Below are 18,365 nucleotides of genomic sequence, written 5' to 3' on the forward strand. Positions count from 1 at the left end.
TCTCCACTCTTCCTCCTGACTCTGGGACCGAGATCTCCAAATGAAATGCAAAATTTACTTTCATCTGAAAACTTTGGACACTGAGCAGCAGTGTTGGTCCACTGTGTTTTATCAAGTCCAGAGTCAGCGCAGCGTCTACCAGGACATTCCCCAGCACTTCATGCTTCCCTCTGCTGACAAGCTTTATGGAGATGTGGATTTCATTTTCCAGCAGGACTTGGCACCTGCCCACCCTGCCAAAAATACCAATACCTGGTGTAATAACCACAGTATCACTGCGCCTGATTGGCCAGCAAACTGGCCTGACCTAAACCCCATAGAGAATCTATAAGGTATTGTCAAGAGGAAGATGAGACACCAGACCCAACAATGCAGACGAGATGAAGGCCACTATCAAAGCAACCTGGGCTTCCATAACAGCTCAGCAATGCCACAGGCTGATCTCCTCCATGCCACGCCGCATTGATAACACCTCAGCAGTGCCACAGGCTGATCGCCTCCATGCCACGCCGCATTGATAACACCTCAGCAGTGCCACAGGCTGATCGCCTCCATGCCACGCCGCATTGATAACCCCCTCAGCAGTGCCACAGGCTGATCACCTCCATGCCACGCCACATTGATGCAGTAATTCATGGAAAAAGAGCCCCGACCAAGTATTGAGGGCAGATACCGTACTTCTCAGTAGGCCAACATTTCAGTATTAAAAATAATTTTTGAAATTCGGCTTATATAATATTCTAATTTTCTGAGGGACTAAATTTTGGGCTTTCATTGACTGTTACCATAATCATCAACATTAACTGGTTCCCGACCGCTGGCTGTGTTTTTACAGCCAGCGGTCAGAGTCCTTAAAACCTGCGCCATAGACTATTTACGGCTCGGGTTTTAACTTGCTGCCCAAGCGATCGGGCAGCTGAATGTCGGGTCTCCGGCTGTCGGTGACGGCCGGGGACCCTGATTTGAGGATAGAAGCAGCTTTCGCTGCTTCTGTCTTCTCCGATCTCTTTTACATATAGGAATAGAGGCAGCAGCTGCGCAGCTGTCTCTATTGGTCCCGGTGTTCATGTGACAGGTCACATGATCGCCGGGTGCCGTTAGTGGCTGGCTGCTGCTGGGTCTTACTAGACCCAGCACAGCCCTATTAGTGACAATCGTCACTATGAGAGGGCTGATTTCCCTGCTGTGCAGCCCCAGTTACAGTGGAAAAACATGGTGTAAAAGAAAGAAAAAATATATATAAAGTTCCCCAAAGGTCTTTTCTGACCTTTGAGGGACAGACCATAGTAATAAAAAAAGAATAAAGTAAAGTGCAAAAAAAAAATAATAAATACACATAAAATACCCACCCCAAACCCCCCCCCGCCAATCATTGTTGTAACGCTAGCGCTGACCCAATTACCCTAATATAGACATGTAATATATAAAAATTTACGGCAGACAATGACGATCACAAATAAAAGGTCTATTTTAGGGTAAAACTATGTTAGAAAAAAAAAAAGTAGCTGAAAAGTAAAAAAGCTTATATTTTTTTTACTATTTTCAAATTTTAAGCCTAAAAATTCTAAAATAGCAAAAAGGATGTGTATAAAAATTATTTAAAAAAAAAGAAACCTGCCTTGTCTACAGAAAAAACATCACAAAAATCACGTCGCTAGCCCAACAAATAAAAAAAGTTAGAGCCATTTAACTAACACGTGCTAAAAATGGCTAAACGGTGTCTGGTCCTGAAGGCTCAAAATAGCCCGGTCCTGAACTGGTTAAAAGAAAAAAAAATGCTGGAAATAGATCCCTCTGTGTGTAATGAATCTATAGAATATAGAAGTTTCACTTTTTGAATTGAATTACTGAAATAAAGGCTGGAGTCTCACACAGCGTTTGTGTTTTTTGTGGCGTTTTTAACAGCGGTTTTTTATGCTTTTTTTTGGCGCGGCCAGATGTTACATTAACGTCGATAGTGAAATATAAAACGCACTTCATACAACGGAGTTCTGGTTTGTGGCATTTTTGTTGCTTTTTTATGGTTAGTGGCGTTTTTTCTGGCATTTTTCTCCTTAGGGTTCTCTAAAGGACTAGAAAAGCGTCAGAAGAAGCGTGTGTAAGGGGCGGAGGGGGAGCCGGGCAGCCCTTACTGAATGCAGGAGAGCGCTATAAAAAGAGACCGCGTCTCCTCTGCACATGCCGCCCTGTGTGCTAAAGACATGGAGAGAAAGCGATCACATAGTAGTAAAGGCCGGGTGAAATGAGCATGTAGAAATACTGGAGGATGTGTCCAGATCAACAAAGGGTTAACAGAGTGGGAATGGGATATTTAGAGGGGTGAAAAGTCAGGAATAAGTAATTTTTAAAAAGTGTGTTGAACTCTGGGATCCGTGAGGTGAGTAATGGCTCTTTTTTTTAATGCATCCCTCCTACCCCTGCTACTTTTTGAAATATCTCAGAAAATGCTATTAAGGTGGAGTTTCCCTTTAAGAAATTCATAATTAGAAAGTAACCCTTTGAAAAACCCACATTCGGCAAAGTTTTTGGGATACATGAATATGGAGATATTTTTGGTTTGTTCTTTACCTGCAGGTTTTGTTTTTTTTCCCTTCAAGAAAACAGGATCAGATCCCATTACAAGAAAGAAAACACCCCAACCTTCCTCTAATGGGATCCAGTCCTGTTGTAAAATCAATATATGGACTGAAAATGCAGCTGTGTGTTGGTCGAGTCACCAAAAAAACCATATCACGAGATATAATGTGCCCTTGTTCTGTACCCACCTTTAACCGCAACCAGTCAAATTTGGATGGCAACGCGTTAGTGACTGGTTTCCCGGCATTGACGTTCAGCATGAGTTCTAAGGCTCGTAAACATTCATCCGCCCTCTTCTGGATCTACACATAGAAAACACAGGGGCAGCGAGTATTAGTAATTCAACTACATACAGAGGAGCCGCAGAAAACGGACGGAAGAGACAAGAAAATCCCATTCAAATGCCAATACACAACAGACAGGGATCAGCGGGTTGTAGCACAGGATATGAGGGCTCCTGTGGGGGCCACACAAACAATCATCAGCGGGTTGTAGCACAGGATATGAGGGCTCCTGTGGGGGCCACACAAACAATCATCAGCGGGTTGTAGCACAGGATATGAGGGCTCCTGTGGGGGCCACACAAACAATCATTTGTTGATGCAAATCGAATTATCCTCTAAGGGCATGGCCAGACGTGGCGGAATTGCTCTGGAATTCCGCAGCGGACCCGTTTCTCCATTGCCTTCCACAGCTTTTTAGTAGGGTTCGTTTACACGTTGCGGACAATTCCGCTGCGGAGCATAGGCTGCGGCGCGGAATTTGGTGTCCGCAGCATACAATGGTTGATGCGGACGTGTGGCGGACTGGTTGCGGACTTATTGCGGAATTTCTCCATTGACTTCAATGGAGATTCTAAATTCCGCAATGAAGTCCGCAGATGTTATGTGTGCTGCGGAGCGTATTGGTTTTACTAACATGACATTTCTTCATTCTGGCTGGACCTATGTATTTCTAGGTCTACAGCCAGACTGAGGAAGTCAATGGGGCTCCCGTAATTATGGGAGCGTTGCTAGGCGACGTCAGTAAATAGTCACTGTCCAGGGTGCTGAAAGAGTTAAACGATCGGCAGTAACTGTTTCTGCACCCGGGACAGTGACTACCGATCCCAATATACAGCAACCTGTAAAAAAAATAGAAGTTCATACTTACCGAGAACTCCCTGCTTCTTCCTCCAGTCCGGCCTCCCGGGATGACGTTTCAGTCCATGTGACCGCTGCAGCCAATCACAGGCCAATCACAGGCTGCAGCGGTCACATGGACTGCCGTGTCATCCAGGGAGGTCGGGCTGGATGTCGAAAGAGGGACGCGTCACCAAGACAACGGCCGGTAAGTATGAAATTCTGTTACTTTCACTAGGGAAAGTGCTGTCCCTTCTCTCTATCCTGCACTGATACAGAGAAGGGAAGCCCTCTTCACCTCAATACGCAACGGCCAGTCCGCATCAATTTAATGCCCATTTTGGGCAGAGCCGCAACAGAATCTTCAATGCAGATTATGTGCAGCATTGATGCGGACAGTTGCGGAAGAAATACGCCACGTCTGGGCATGCCCTAAGTCTCTGTACCTTCAGATTTGTAGTGTTCCTGCACCGTATGCTAATGAGCATAAAACAGTCATCTTCATTCCTCTACCCTTTCCGTGTTAACCCCGCCTTCTTACTTTTGATTGACAGCTCCTCGTCTCCCCCCATCACACATGAAATCCCACGATTGCGCATTGATGTGCTGATGCGTGCGCACAACAGGACACCATAGCGGCGCACGCGCAGTAACTAGATTTGAGGCCCGGACGAAGCAGGGAAGGGTGTCGGACCATACATGACGGGCGCATGCACGCTATCTCAGACGAGATTTCAGCATTCAGGGCGGGCCAGTTTTCGGTGGTGGGCGGGCATAAGAATTGGAACGAAGGGAGACTGCCGTGTTATTACCATAAAATGCGAAAAATGTTCGCAGACCGTTATTTACGGTCGGAGGGGGCATTTCGGAGAGGGGATAACGGCAATGAACTTTTGACAGCAGCGGCCAGCGAGGGGTGAGGAGAGTTTAATAGGCGAAATGCTGGTGACAGGTTCCCTTTAACCCCTTAAGGACACGGCCAATTTTGGCCTTGAGGACACAACAATTTTTTTATATTTCCCTCTTTGCATCCCGACGCTCATAACTTTTTTATTTTTTGTATGACGTAGTCTTATGAGATTTCGTTTTTTGCGGGACGAGTTGTACTTTATGTAGGTGCCATTTTTTGGTACAAATTATCGTTTAATTTATATACATTTTTAAGTTCCGCTGCAGTTTTATTATTTTATTTTTTTACACCGATCATCATAAATAATATTATACATTTGTTGTTCAGGTTGTTACGGTCGTGGCGATACCAAATATGTCTATATTATTTCATGTTTTGGGACTTATATTTTAAAAAGTTTATTTATTGTAAAAAATTTGCATTTCTGTGTAGTTTTTTTACTATTTTTATTTAACATTAATTTTTTTTAATTAATTTCACTTTTTTCAATCTCATAAAGGGATTTTTCATTTTAATTTTTATTTTGTGACTGTAATGTAGTGGCATATGTCTATATGCCAGTACATTAGCCTGTGTACTGATTCTACACCGGCAGTTCTTGTCGTTCCTGGGAGCCCTAGAGGAATAGAGCGGTAGTGCGCATGCTCAGCCACTGCTCCATTCATTTCAATTGGGCTGCCGAAGATGGCGCTCGGCAGCCGCATAGAAATGAATGGAGCGGTGACATAGCATGCGCACTACCGCTCTATTCCTCTAGGGCTCCCAGGAACGACAAGGTAAGCCCATTCTCGGTTCCACCGGTCGGACCCCCACTGATCATATATTTAACACCTATCCTACGGATAGGTGATAAATATTGATTATGGGAAAACCCCTTGAATGGAGAAAACAACATGAAAACAAAACATTTAATGTAAGTAAAGCAAAGAGTTTACACAAAGTTTTCTTAACACTTTATGTAGAATTGTTTTGTATTGTTTTTTTCACAGCAAAAATGTTGTCGTTTGGCAAAATGCGAAATAAAAATCATGGCAAAAATGTCCCAACAACTGTAGGTGTAAAAATACCCAATTAGTTACTCGAACATAATAATTGTGCTCCCATACCTGTTCGTATCGGAGGGGAAACTCGTCGGCTCCCGGTTTTGGAGACTTGTTATAGAGCCAGACCTCCTCCAAAGTGTCACGCTCCTCATCCTTCCCGCAGTTATCAGCCGGGGAGCGTTCTCGGAGATAAAATGTTGCAGATGCGGATTCATCTCTGTCAGACACAGGAAGCGCACAGTGTTAGACGTCTCATATAGAAATGTAACGACCGGGCAGGGTTATCTCATGTACATCATAGACATAACCGCAAAAAAGAGCCATGTGTGAACACGCCCTTAATAACCCCGATGGAAATGACAAGTGTTAATGATCACTGCGATGTCGGGGGGACAATCAGTTCTGGATATTTGTTCAGTCGGTTCTAGTAGTTTTAGGTCTTCTACCAACCTACTTATTAGAAAGGGGTTCACATATTCTTGAACTTGTTGGGTGTATTTTTTGCCATTTGTCACTTCGCTGGCTACGGGAGACATCTCTGAGAAGTGTCACCAGTCTCTGGGTCACCGTTAATCATTACTCTGCAGTATATTATTAGTTATACATGGAGCTGGATACAGCCTGATCTAGTGACCCACTGTGGAAAATAGATTCTCAGCCTCTGGTATATGGGGTGCCCCCGTGCTATACCGCTGCACCAGAGGTCTTCCTCCCCCCATGTACAATTTAAAACCGGCTCTGGTATTGGGAGGGGCTGCAGCATGCTGGCTGTTATGGGGGAGGGGCTGCAGCATGCTGGCTGTTATGGGGGAGGGGCTGCAGCATGCTGGCTCTGTTATGGGGAGGGGCTGCAGCATGCTGGCTCTAGTATTGGGAGGGGCTGCAGCATGCTGGCTCTGTTATGGGGAGGGGCTGCAGCATGCTGACTCTGTTATGGGGAGGGGCGGCAGCATGCTGACTCTGTTATGGGGGAGGGGCTGCAGCATGCTGGCTCTGGTATTGGGAGGGGCTGCAGCATGCTGGCTCTGTTATGGGGGAGGGGCGGCAGCATGCTGGCTCTGTTATGGGGAGGGGCTGCAGCATGCTGACTGTTATGGGGAGGGGCTGCAGCATGCTGGCTCTGGTATTGGGAGGGGCTGCAGCATGCTGGCTCTGTTATGGGGGAGGGGTTGCAGGAAGCTGGCTCTGTTATGGTGGAGGGGCTGCAGGAAGCTGGCTCTGTTATGGGGGAGGGGCTGCAGCATGCTGGCAGTTATGGGGAGGGGCTGCAGCATGCTGGACTGTTATGGGGAGGGGCTGCAGCATGCTGACTCTGTTATGGTGATGGGCTGCAGCATGCTGGACTGTTATGGGGAGGGACTGCAGCATGCTGGACTGTTATGGGGAGGGGCTGCAGCATGCTGGCTCTGTTATGGGGAGGGGCTGCAGCATGCTGGCTCTGTTATGGGGAGGGGCTGCAGCATGCTGGACTGTTATGGGGGAGGGGCGGCAGCATGCTGGCTGTTATGGGGAGGGGCGGCAGCATGCTGACTGTTATGGGGAGGGGCTGCAGCATGCTGGACTGTTATGGGGAGGGGCTGCAACATGCTGGCTCTGTTATGGGGGAGGGGCTGCAGCATGCTGGCTCTGTTATGGGGGAGGGGCTGCAGCATGCTGGCTCTGTTATGGGTGAGGGGCTGCAGCATGCTGGCTCTTATGGGGGAGAGGCGGCAGCATGCTGGCTCTGTTATGGGGAGGGGCTGCAGCATGCTGGCTCTGTTATAGGGGAGGGGCGGCAGCATGCTGGCTCTGTTATGGGGGAAGGGCTGCAGCGAGCTGGCTTTTATGGGGAGGGGCTGCAGCATGCTGGCTGTTATGGGGGAGGGGCGGCAGCGAGCTGGCTGTTATGGGGAGGGGCTGCAGCATGCTGGCTGTTATGGGGAGGGGCTGCAGCATGCTGGCTGTTATGGGGAGGGGCTGCAGCATGCTGGCTGTTATGGGGAGGGGCTGCAGCATGCTGGCTGTTATGGGGGAGGGGCTGCAGCATGCTGGCTGTTATGGGGGAGGGGCTGCAGCATGCTGGCTGTTATGGGGAGGGGCTGCAGCATGCTGGCTGTTATGGGGGAGGGGCTGCAGCATGCTGTCTGTTATGGGGAGGGGCTGCAGCATGCTGGCTCTGGTATTGGGAGGGGCTGCAGCATGCTGGCTCTGTTATGGGGGAGGGGTTGCAGGAAGCTGGCTCTGTTATGGTGGAGGGGCTGCAGGAAGCTGGCTCTGTTATGGGGGAGGGGCTGCAGCATGCTGGCAGTTATGGGGAGGGGCTGCAGCATGCTGGACTGTTATGGGGAGGGGCTGCAGCATGCTGACTCTGTTATGGTGATGGGCTGCAGCATGCTGGACTGTTATGGGGAGGGACTGCAGCATGCTGGACTGTTATGGGGAGGGGCTGCAGCATGCTGGCTCTGTTATGGGGAGGGGCTGCAGCATGCTGGCTCTGTTATGGGGAGGGGCTGCAGCATGCTGGACTGTTATGGGGGAGGGGCGGCAGCATGCTGGCTGTTATGGGGAGGGGCGGCAGCATGCTGACTGTTATGGGGAGGGGCTGCAGCATGCTGGACTGTTATGGGGAGGGGCTGCAACATGCTGGCTCTGTTATGGGGGAGGGGCTGCAGCATGCTGGCTCTGTTATGGGGGAGGGGCTGCAGCATGCTGGCTCTGTTATGGGTGAGGGGCTGCAGCATGCTGGCTCTTATGGGGGAGAGGCGGCAGCATGCTGGCTCTGTTATGGGGAGGGGCTGCAGCATGCTGGCTCTGTTATAGGGGAGGGGCGGCAGCATGCTGGCTCTGTTATGGGGGAAGGGCTGCAGCGAGCTGGCTTTTATGGGGAGGGGCTGCAGCATGCTGGCTGTTATGGGGGAGGGGCGGCAGCGAGCTGGCTGTTATGGGGAGGGGCTGCAGCATGCTGGCTGTTATGGGGAGGGGCTGCAGCATGCTGGCTGTTATGGGGAGGGGCTGCAGCATGCTGGCTGTTATGGGGAGGGGCTGCAGCATGCTGGCTGTTATGGGGGAGGGGCTGCAGCATGCTGGCTGTTATGGGGGAGGGGCTGCAGCATGCTGGCTGTTATGGGGAGGGGCTGCAGCATGCTGGCTGTTATGGGGGAGGGGCTGCAGCATGCTGTCTGTTATGGGGAGGGGCTGCAGCATGCTGGACTGTTATGGGGAGGGGCTGCAGCATGCTGGACTGTTATGGGGAGGGGCTGCAGCATGCTGGACTGTTATGGGGAGGGGCTGCAGCATGCTGGACTGTTATGGGGAGGGGCTGCAGCATGCTGGACTGTTATGGGGAGGGGCTGCAGCATGCTGGCTCTGTTATGGGGGAGGGGCTGCAGCATGCTGGCTCTGTTATGGGGGAGGGGCTGCAGCATGCTGGCTCTGTTATGGGGGAGGGGCTGCAGCATGCTGGCTCTGTTATGGGGAGGGGCGGCAGCATGCTGGCTCTGTTATGGGGAGGGGCGGCAGCATGCTGGCTCTGTTATGGGGGAGGGGCGGCAGCATGCTGGCTCTGTTATGGGGGAGGGGCGGCAGCATGCTGGCTCTGTTATGGGGGAGGGGCGGCAGCATGCTGGCTCTGTTATGGGGGAGGGGCTGCAGCATGCTGGCTCTGTTATGGGGGAGGGGCTGCAGCATGCTGGCTCTGTTATGGGGGAGGGGCGGCAGCATGCTGGCTCTGTTATGGGGGAGGGGCGGCAGCATGCTGGCTGTTATGGGGAGGGGCGGCAGCATGCTGGCTGTTATGGGGAGGGGCGGCAGCATGCTGGCTGTTATGGGGAGGGGCTGCAGCGAGCTGGTTCTGTTATGGAGACTCTGCAGTGCATCTTACGGCACAAAAAATATTATTACTATGTCGGTCACGATTGTGATTTTTCGAGCTTTTCATACAGATGGGCAGGATGCTGCTCACACTGCTCAATCACCAGGGACAACATCCAGCAGTGCACTGTAGGGGTTAATAGCAGAAGCTTTATCAACCAACTGTGTCTGACACACATCTACCTGTCTATGGCCGCCCTTGTATATGCGGAATATAACCCAGAAAAATAATGGACTCCATTTACCTGTGCTCCACTGCAGCCACCACGAATCCCTGTGAGGCCAGCCCGATGCAGAAGGCAGAATACAAAGTCCTGCAGAGAAGAAGTCACATAATGAAGCAGGTAACAAAGTGAAGTTCTGAGCATTCAGCCGAGACCTGGAGCTAATGTAAAGAATATCCCACACGCTATATTGAGAACACTCAGCTACTAACAGCTCGTGTGGAGCTGACCGAAACCAGACAAAGCTCTGAGCGTGATGATGGAAATGGATGCCCATTGGCTCAAGTAAGTCTTGTGATCCGTGAAAACGGGGGCAACGCGAACGTGAAAAACGGCCATTTTTCACGTCAGAGTTTCCCCACGTTCGTCCGAATAAGCTCTTATAGAAATGAATACGAACCATCATGATTGTGTGTGAACCCGGAGAGTGAATGTGCAGACAACAATTCTGTATCACCCGCATGATGCCGTCGTGTCAACATGGAGAAAATCTCACGATGCTCTGAGGGTGCGGGGAAGTCCGAGGTGGACTTAATGGAGAGCGTAATATATTTATTACCTGAAGGCTCCGAGGCCGTGGGAGAATATAACAAAGGGATATCGCTCTCCTGGCTTGAAAGGTGCGTTCAGCTTCGCAGGACACTTGACAGAACCTACAGAAAAGAGAGAGATCATCTAATGTAATGGCCTGAAAGTGCCGAACAGTCAATGCGGAGCCCAGACAGAGGTGTTCACCCTTCACTTTTGTAGAATTGCGTTAAGCCACGGTATACAATTTGTCACGATACCAATTCAATGCAATCTCGCGCCGCCAGAATTTTTTTTTTATACAATCTCTTAACATGGGCGACGGATGGTCCTTCCATATTGGTGATCTGCTAAAGGAGGACACATTTGTTGGCTTGTAATGTCTCTACATTAAGGGGACGTCTCATGAAAACAACCCCAGTTCATAAGCTTGATTAGGAAATTGGGCATTATAGAGGAAGGTTCCACCGCTCGGGACCCCCCCTATGAGCCAGAATGGAGAGAAGCCCTGTAAAAGAGTCCCTGGCGGACCTGGCTGCGCCATGCATTACATAGACAGACATTCATTTGCATGGCCACTATGTAATTCTATATTTCCCCTGGAGTGGTCACTAAACTGTTTGTCCAGAAGCGGCCTACTCCAGGGAGAACAGCTCATCGCCAGGCGTAAAAGGAGCCGGACCTGTGGCAATGAGCTAATCACTGAGCGGCTTCCATTCAAAGAGGGTCGACCTTCATGAGACAATCACCTAAAGGAAAAGTCTGACTTTTTTTTTATTGATCCAGTGCACCCAAAATTAAAAATGAAGCAACTTTGTATATAGTCTTGTATAAGAATAGCCTACCGTTTTGTGTATACAGCTCCTATGCACACCTATTTGTCTCCATGGTCACAGACTACAAACAAACCCTGTCTGATCCTACAGTCATACTCAATTCCATCTGTCTCCTACTACTTACTACGAACTATTTGGTGGGTTAGCAAAAAGTAGGGGGACAGATTAATACGAATGCAGAATCAAATAACACAGGATTTGTTCGTAGTCTGTTACCATGGAGACACATAGCTGTGTCTCCACGGTATAGGAGCTGTGTACACAAAAGGTCGGTGATTTTTTGTAATTAAGAATATTGCTTTATTTTTTAGTTTCAGATCCATTGGTTCAATAGAAAGACATTGGTTGCCAAGGTAGACTCCCCCTTTATATCATATGAGGCTGGAATTTGTCTTTTGAAGTGTTGTGCAATTTTAATTCTATACTATGAGGCTCAAGCATAATAAGGATTCTAAGAAAAAGCGTCCGGTTCGAGCTTCTACACGCTTTTCTTAAACCAGTTTTCATGCACGAGGCATTTTGGGTTTTAATACTTCAAGATCAGGGGTCTCCAACTGTTCCCAAACCACAACTCCCAGTCTGCATATGTCAGCGCATGCTGGGACTTATAGTTCTGCCACAGCTGGAGAGTCACAGGCTGGAAACCACCGCTCCAAGATCTTGAAAATATATTAGAAAGTTGCGGCACGTTTGAGCTTTATTTATATAAAACCCGGAAAACCTCTTTAAAGTGTCGTCCCGGTTTGTAACCAGTCTCAGTGGAGGATTAGGAAACCTATTGTAGAGCAATTTCCTCTTGTGTTGCATTAGCAAATATGTTCTGCTTAAGAAGCGGACGCGCTGCACCGCTCAAACAGATCACATGCTGAAATGAAGCACATTCCAAAGGCCAGGATCACACACACGCAGTTTTTGACGCAGTTTTTTTTCGCCAAAGCCAGAAGTTGATCCAAAAGACAGGAAAGGTATAAAGAAAAAATGAGGGATCTTCATTCTTTTGCACCCATGTCAGTGTTTGGTTAAAAACAACTGCGTGTGTGAGATCAGCTTTTAGATTAAGGGGTAGTTCACACGGGATGTTGCTTGAAGAATTTTAAGGCAGATTTTGAAATGCTAGCATTTAAGCTCTTTTCTTCCACGTGTTTTGCAGCGTGTTTTTTTTAGTCGTATGAATCTATTGCAAAAACCACTGTGTTTTTTGGTAAAAAAAATAAAATAAAATAAAAATGCTGCAAAAATGCTCCAAATGAGCGCTGCATGCTCAAAAAAAAAAAAAAAAAGCTTGCCTTGCGTGTGTGAACTGACCCTAAAGGGGTTGTCTGTGCTGGAAAAGCCCTTTAAAGGGACACTGCCGGCAGATTGTTTAAAAACATGAATCAATATGTGACTATTTTTTGTAATTTAGAAAGAAAAAAAAAAAATGGGTGGTTTGTTTTGATATATTTTTTTTTTTTTATGTACTGTATTATTAGGAAATTGCTGTACCATAGATGAAGGTTTCACTAGCGGCCGGGCGTTCTGCCGCATCACTGCCTGCACACCGGAGCGCGGCTCGTCCCCAGACAAGTTACATAGACAATAATTAATGCACTTTATTGAAACTTACCGAAATAATAACTCAAAATGAAATCCACTACAGTGCGGTTGAGCTTTAGCGTGTCTGCGAGTCCCAGGTAGTATTCTCTCCTCGGGATCCACACGGCCTCCTCATACTCCTCACTGTTCACACACGGGTAATATAACCGGAGGAAGCTCCCCTGTAGAAGAAGCAGACCGTCACTCTCACAGCCGCCTTACAGGACGTCCATGCTCTCATTCCAGTTGCAAGCGACCCCTTTATGCCTCCATAGGGGTGACTCGTAGACACGGCAACAGTCTATCCGGATAAGTTGCGGCAACCTGCACCTGTCCGAGACAGTCACGTCGTGCAGGTTTTTTTGTGTTTTAAAAAGTTTTTTAATGGTTCCCCCCCCCCCCCATGCAGTAACAAATGGTCTTGCAACCGTTGCAGGTACATACAGCGCTCACAAGACGGTGAGAAGTCTGAGACCTCCAAGGATCACTAGAAATGAGGGGCTCTTGATGCTCTATCAGGGGCATTGCCACTCGTGACCCTGTGGGCAGAGCTCGGAGATGTGAAGGCGCCTTTCACTTTAAATACAAATAAGTGACTACAAGGCCTCGCGCATATGATCGTATTCCATCATGAAGGCATCACAAGTCGTGGACCCGTAGTGCACGGTTGTAGGTCTCCTTGCAAAGAGAATTGTGAGTTCATGAGGCCTTAAAGGGGTTGTCTCCATTTCTGGTCGAAGGGTCCTGAAGATAACAGCAACCTGGTCGCATGTGCTCAAATTTTCCACGGTCCTGCATGGTCCTACAGAGTCAGAGGTAGTCACTCTTCATTGTCGCTCTACACTCTAAGGCCTTATTCATACGAACGTGTTAAACGTCCGTGATACGCGCGTGAAAATTCCGTGCGTCGCACGGACCTGTGTTAGTCAATGGGGCCGTTCAGACTGTCTGTCATTTTCACGCAGGGTGTGTCCGCTGTGTAAAACGCACGACATGTCCTATACTTGGGCGTTTTTCACGCATCACACACCCATTGAAGTCAATGGGTGCGTGAAAATCACGCGCAGCACTTCCGTGTGTCGCGCGTGATTCGTGCAACAGTAAAACCGCGTGTCATAAGGATGGCATATGCATGAAAATCACCCAGCCACACACATTCACTGATGACAAACGGAACTGCAACGCGCAAAACGCACACGTTCGTGTGAATAAGGCCTAAGAAATGAGGGTCCTGATTAAGGGACACCCTCTATTAATGCAGAATTCCCTAATAAGACATTAAAAGGCTATAAACACCTCTGCAGACTCCTAGCGTCGTACATAACTATGATGCTAGGAGACCGGCTCCCTGCAGTGTGTTCGGTCCGGGACTTGCGGCCGAAATACGTTCCGTCCATTACGGACCGCACATGCTCGTGTGAATCCAGCCTAACAGTGGCTATGATGGCATTAGTTTACCATTAAAGGAGTTATGTGGGGACCAAAAATGATTAGCAGTTTCGTCACTGCGGTATGTGATACACTCGCTAATATACATTCCGGTCCCCCGTCTTGCTGATTCTGTGATTTTCATAGATTTTTACATCGCTGCCGGGGGACTGGAAGTCTAGTTGCACAGCCTTCTTTGATGACGATACGACTCTTCGTCATGTGACCGGCCTCGCTGTACTCTATACAAGCAGGAGCAGTAGTACATAGAGTACAACGGGGTCGGTCACGTGACGAAGAGTCGTGTTGTCATGAAGGAAGATGTGCAACTAGACTTCCGGTCCCCCGGCAGCGCTCTAAAAATCTATGAAAATCTCATAATGAGCGTGACGGGGTACCGGAATGTATATTCGTGAGTGTATTTTGTATTTCCTGCAAAAACAGTGCCATGTCCAAAGACTGTGTGTGCAGATCAGGCCCATTTACTACACTCTAGCCGAGCTGCAATTCCACACACAACCTTTGGACAGGTGTGGCGCTGTTTTTGGAATGGAGCATTCCCTGTACAACCCCCAATTGGGTTGTTATGATGTTATTTATCTTCCAAGTGGCTGCTCCTTGGTGTGTAGTTTGTAATAATTCATCCTGTGAAGGAAACAGGACCGCTTATAAAGAACATAAGAAGTTATATCGCGTCCTATACCTGAACAGTGTGGTCGCTCATCAGGTCCGTACAGCCCACAGTATGGGGTCCTCTCCCTTGGGGTATCCCACAGAACTGGACACTGCTGTAGCTCCCCATGTCTTGGGGTACCTTGTACGTCACAAAGCAGGTGACTGGAGATTTCTTCTGAGCCTGGAATATAAATGATGTATCTGATGACTTCATCTGAACTATGTGATCCTTCAATATAACATAAGAGACACATAAAGCAAATATGGATTTTCTCGTACACCGTTAACTATTCTTGACAGAACGCTTTTCACTCCCCTGTTGAAGACCAAGTTATAAATTTGGATGCTCGGACTAGCACGTCGGTGCTGAACTGTATGGGGCACAAATTTTTCCAATACAGAAAAGTTTTTGGCGTATTGAAGGGATCTCTCATTCCCTTGGGTGTGGACCGTGCATGCAGATTCACCTCTCTGCGGAGTACAGTGGACTGCCCCCATCTGGGGGTCTTAACGGTCCAATTTCCCACCGATCTCACATTTATGGCATATCCATTTAATATATAATAGATGAAAACTGCGTTCTATAGTAATATATCGTAGAGATGCGTGTAGTGCCATGTGACTGTAACGGAGCAGGCAACAAAAGTACAGCTAACCAATAAAAGTGTATCGACCTTGTGAAAGTTCAAGTGCAATATTGATCAATGGGCACAAAGCCTAAGGGTCCATGTACATGGTGCTGCCACTTGCACATACACTGTACAAAGGCAATCATAAAACTACGGGTCCATATTACGGACCATTAGACAACTGGGGATGCATAGTATCGAAGTTTCGATGCATCGTGCATCCCTAGTATGAATACACCCATAGGGCTAATGCACACTGGTCAGGAACCTGTATGGCTCATTTAGTTCGGTCTCCGCGCGCTGCCATATAGTCTCTGTTAGACTTCATATGTACAGGGATATTCTCCCCTAGAAGCAATAAAAGTAAACAGAAGAAAAACTGGCTCACACCGTTTGTCAGCATTTTCTACATGAAACAAGACGTTTTGTAGACATATTGCAGAGAACACACTGGTTAATTTCCTACTAATCCCTTTCATTTGTGGCTGAGCAGTGGGGGTATTTACTAAATGTTCTTTGTCTCCTACTGCAGACAGGGCAGAGGGGGGGGAGGCTCCTTCTGCAGCCAGGTGTCTTACAGCCAGATGCAGGATTAGAAGTAGAAGAAAAGGGGTAAATGTTTGATCTCCTGGGACACAGAGTGGAATTCCTAATATTTTTTTCAAATAATATGGGACTTAATCGGATCAAAGGGAAAGGATGAGATTAAGGGAGGAATTGGCTGAATTTGTACTTTTTATGTTTTTCTCGCTACATTTACTTTTCCTTTAAACGTTACTAGTAGGGATCCATGAGCCGAGACCTTCTGATAAATTCTAGAATGAATGGACTTCGATGCTCCTGCAGCTCCCCTTGGGAGATTTTTATATGTGAAATTGATGCTAGAATGCCGATTATGGACCCCCTACCGAGAACATCTTCTGACATGTCATACAAGACGTTAAAAGGTGCGCTTACCCTTTATAATAGAACATATGATTATCATCAGTAAGCTACACTGCATCTGTGGCCGCCAGCTATGGGTCTTCTAGGAAGAGACCTTTATTGGGGTTGGCACAACTAAAACTCTCTGTTCACATAACTTATTAAATTGGTTGACCAATCATAAGAAATTGATGGCCTATCCTCGGGATAGACCATCAACCTCTGATTGGTGGTGAACGATTCTTCACATCCCCGCCGATCAGCTGTTTTGAAGGAGCTGCGGCGCTCTTACAAGCGCAATTTCCCCTTCATTCTTTGCTCGTACTGTAAATCGCCGACACACTTGTAGCGGTGGTTCACAGTATTACGGTTTTTCTTCTACAAGTGTGTCGGCGAATTCACAGTACGAGCAAGGAATGACGGGCAAGCAGCGCTCGTACAAGCACCGCGACCCCTTCAAAACAGCTGATCGGCGGGGATGTAGAGCGGGGAGATGCCACAGAGAGTGCCATGTAATACTACAATGGCCTCTCACTTACCTCCCTTGGATTGTGTTTGAGAAGTGGTTTTAAAGGTGGTTTTACACTGGGCGATTATAGGGCAGACAAGTGTTCATAGAACGCTGGGTGCCGATAATTGCCCTGTCGAAACAGGGCAGCGATCAGCAGATGAACGAGCAAATGATCGTTCATCTGCTGATCGTATCGTTTTAAAAAATTAAAATATTGTTGTCGGCAGCACATGTGTAAACAGGGAGACGCGCTGCCGACGTGATAATTTATGGTGACGAGCAATCGGAGTAAATCCATAGCTCCTTCTGACAAGAGCAAACGAGCGCCGATCAACGATGTCTCGTTGATCGGCGCTCGCTGCACCGGTGTAATAGAGGCTTTAGTCTCAGTCACAGTTAGGCTATGTTCATATCTGTAGCTGCGGCTCCACGGCAGATTTTGTTATATTTGACCGCATGCAGAGCTATTTTTTCAGTCTAAGCGACAAACATCTTGGTAAGCCAATGGTGTCCATCGAGTGCCGGTGGTATCCATCCTGCAAAGAATCCTGCTATGCGTTGTGGTTTCCATTATCAACGGAAACTACGACACAAGTGTGAACAAAGCCTAAGGGTATGTGCACACACAAAATCAGAAAAAACGTATGAAAACAGCTCCTGATTTTCAGACGTTCTTTAAGCTGCTCGTGATTTTCGCTGCGTTTTTTACGGCCGTTTTTAAATACTATCCTGACTGCATCCATGCAAATACCATATGGCTGGAAAGGCTCTTCACCTTCTGGGCATGCTACTTGTCCCTGCGGCTGACGCGTTTTTTTCCTGCCCATAGGGGGCTTCAAAGGATGAATACAGGGAGATGTTAAAAAGTAATTATGGAAGATTCATCATTTCTCACCCAACGCAGGATTCGGCAGGCGCCCACCAAGGGTCGTGAAAACATTGTGACAGGCGCCGTCCCAAACACACTCTTCACCAAGTATACGTAATCCGTACAGGTACGGTGCCGGGATGAGGGGCGCTCCTGGAATGCACCATGACATGTGCCAGTTACAATGACGGGCACAACTAGGAAAAACATAACTGCGTCGACTCCGAGCGATCACATTGTGAATCCGAGCATGATTAACCCCTTAAGGACCAGCCTATTTTGTGCTTTCAGGACCATGTGATTTTTTTTTCACCTATTCCAGGCACTATAACTTTTTTATTTTTCTGTCAACACAGCCGTATGAGGGACCGTTCTTTGCAAGACAAATTTTGTCGTTTTTAATAGCACCATTTTAAAGTGACATAATTTATAGACTAACTTTGATTAATCATTTTGGGGAGAATGGAAAAATACGGAAATTACGCTGTTTGATTTTTTTTTTATGCTACAGATGGTGCAGAAGAGTCGGTACAATTGTGGGGATACCAAATTGATATTGTTTTACGACTTTTGGGGAAAAAAAACATTTTTTGGGGTGCAACTTCTAACTTTAAAATGTTTCTGTTGGCCATATAAGGGCTTGTTTTTTTGTGATGTTAACTATATA

General features: G+C 47.6%; 1 protein-coding gene across 3 annotated transcripts in view; it reads right to left on the minus strand.

Annotated features, from left to right (window-relative positions):
• The window catches only part of PLA2G7 (phospholipase A2 group VII), a 52,030-nt gene that overhangs the window by 14,512 nt on the left and 19,153 nt on the right, over nt 1-18,365 (minus strand). For all 3 annotated transcript variants that reach the window (XM_075860962.1, XM_075860960.1, XM_075860963.1), the window contains exons 2-7: nt 14,795-14,947; nt 12,695-12,845; nt 10,284-10,377; nt 9,746-9,814; nt 5,715-5,868; nt 2,766-2,879 (exon numbers count right to left, since the gene is read on the minus strand). In XM_075860962.1, coding sequence (XP_075717077.1) covers nt 2,766-2,879; nt 5,715-5,868; nt 9,746-9,814; nt 10,284-10,377; nt 12,695-12,845; nt 14,795-14,893 — 681 coding nt within the window. In that variant the 5' untranslated portion in view covers nt 14,894-14,947. The remainder of the gene's footprint in view (nt 1-2,765; nt 2,880-5,714; nt 5,869-9,745; nt 9,815-10,283; nt 10,378-12,694; nt 12,846-14,794; nt 14,948-18,365) is intronic.

Source organism: Rhinoderma darwinii, chromosome 4 (assembly GCF_050947455.1).
Source record: "Rhinoderma darwinii isolate aRhiDar2 chromosome 4, aRhiDar2.hap1, whole genome shotgun sequence".
Lineage (NCBI taxonomy): Eukaryota > Metazoa > Chordata > Amphibia > Anura > Rhinodermatidae > Rhinoderma > Rhinoderma darwinii.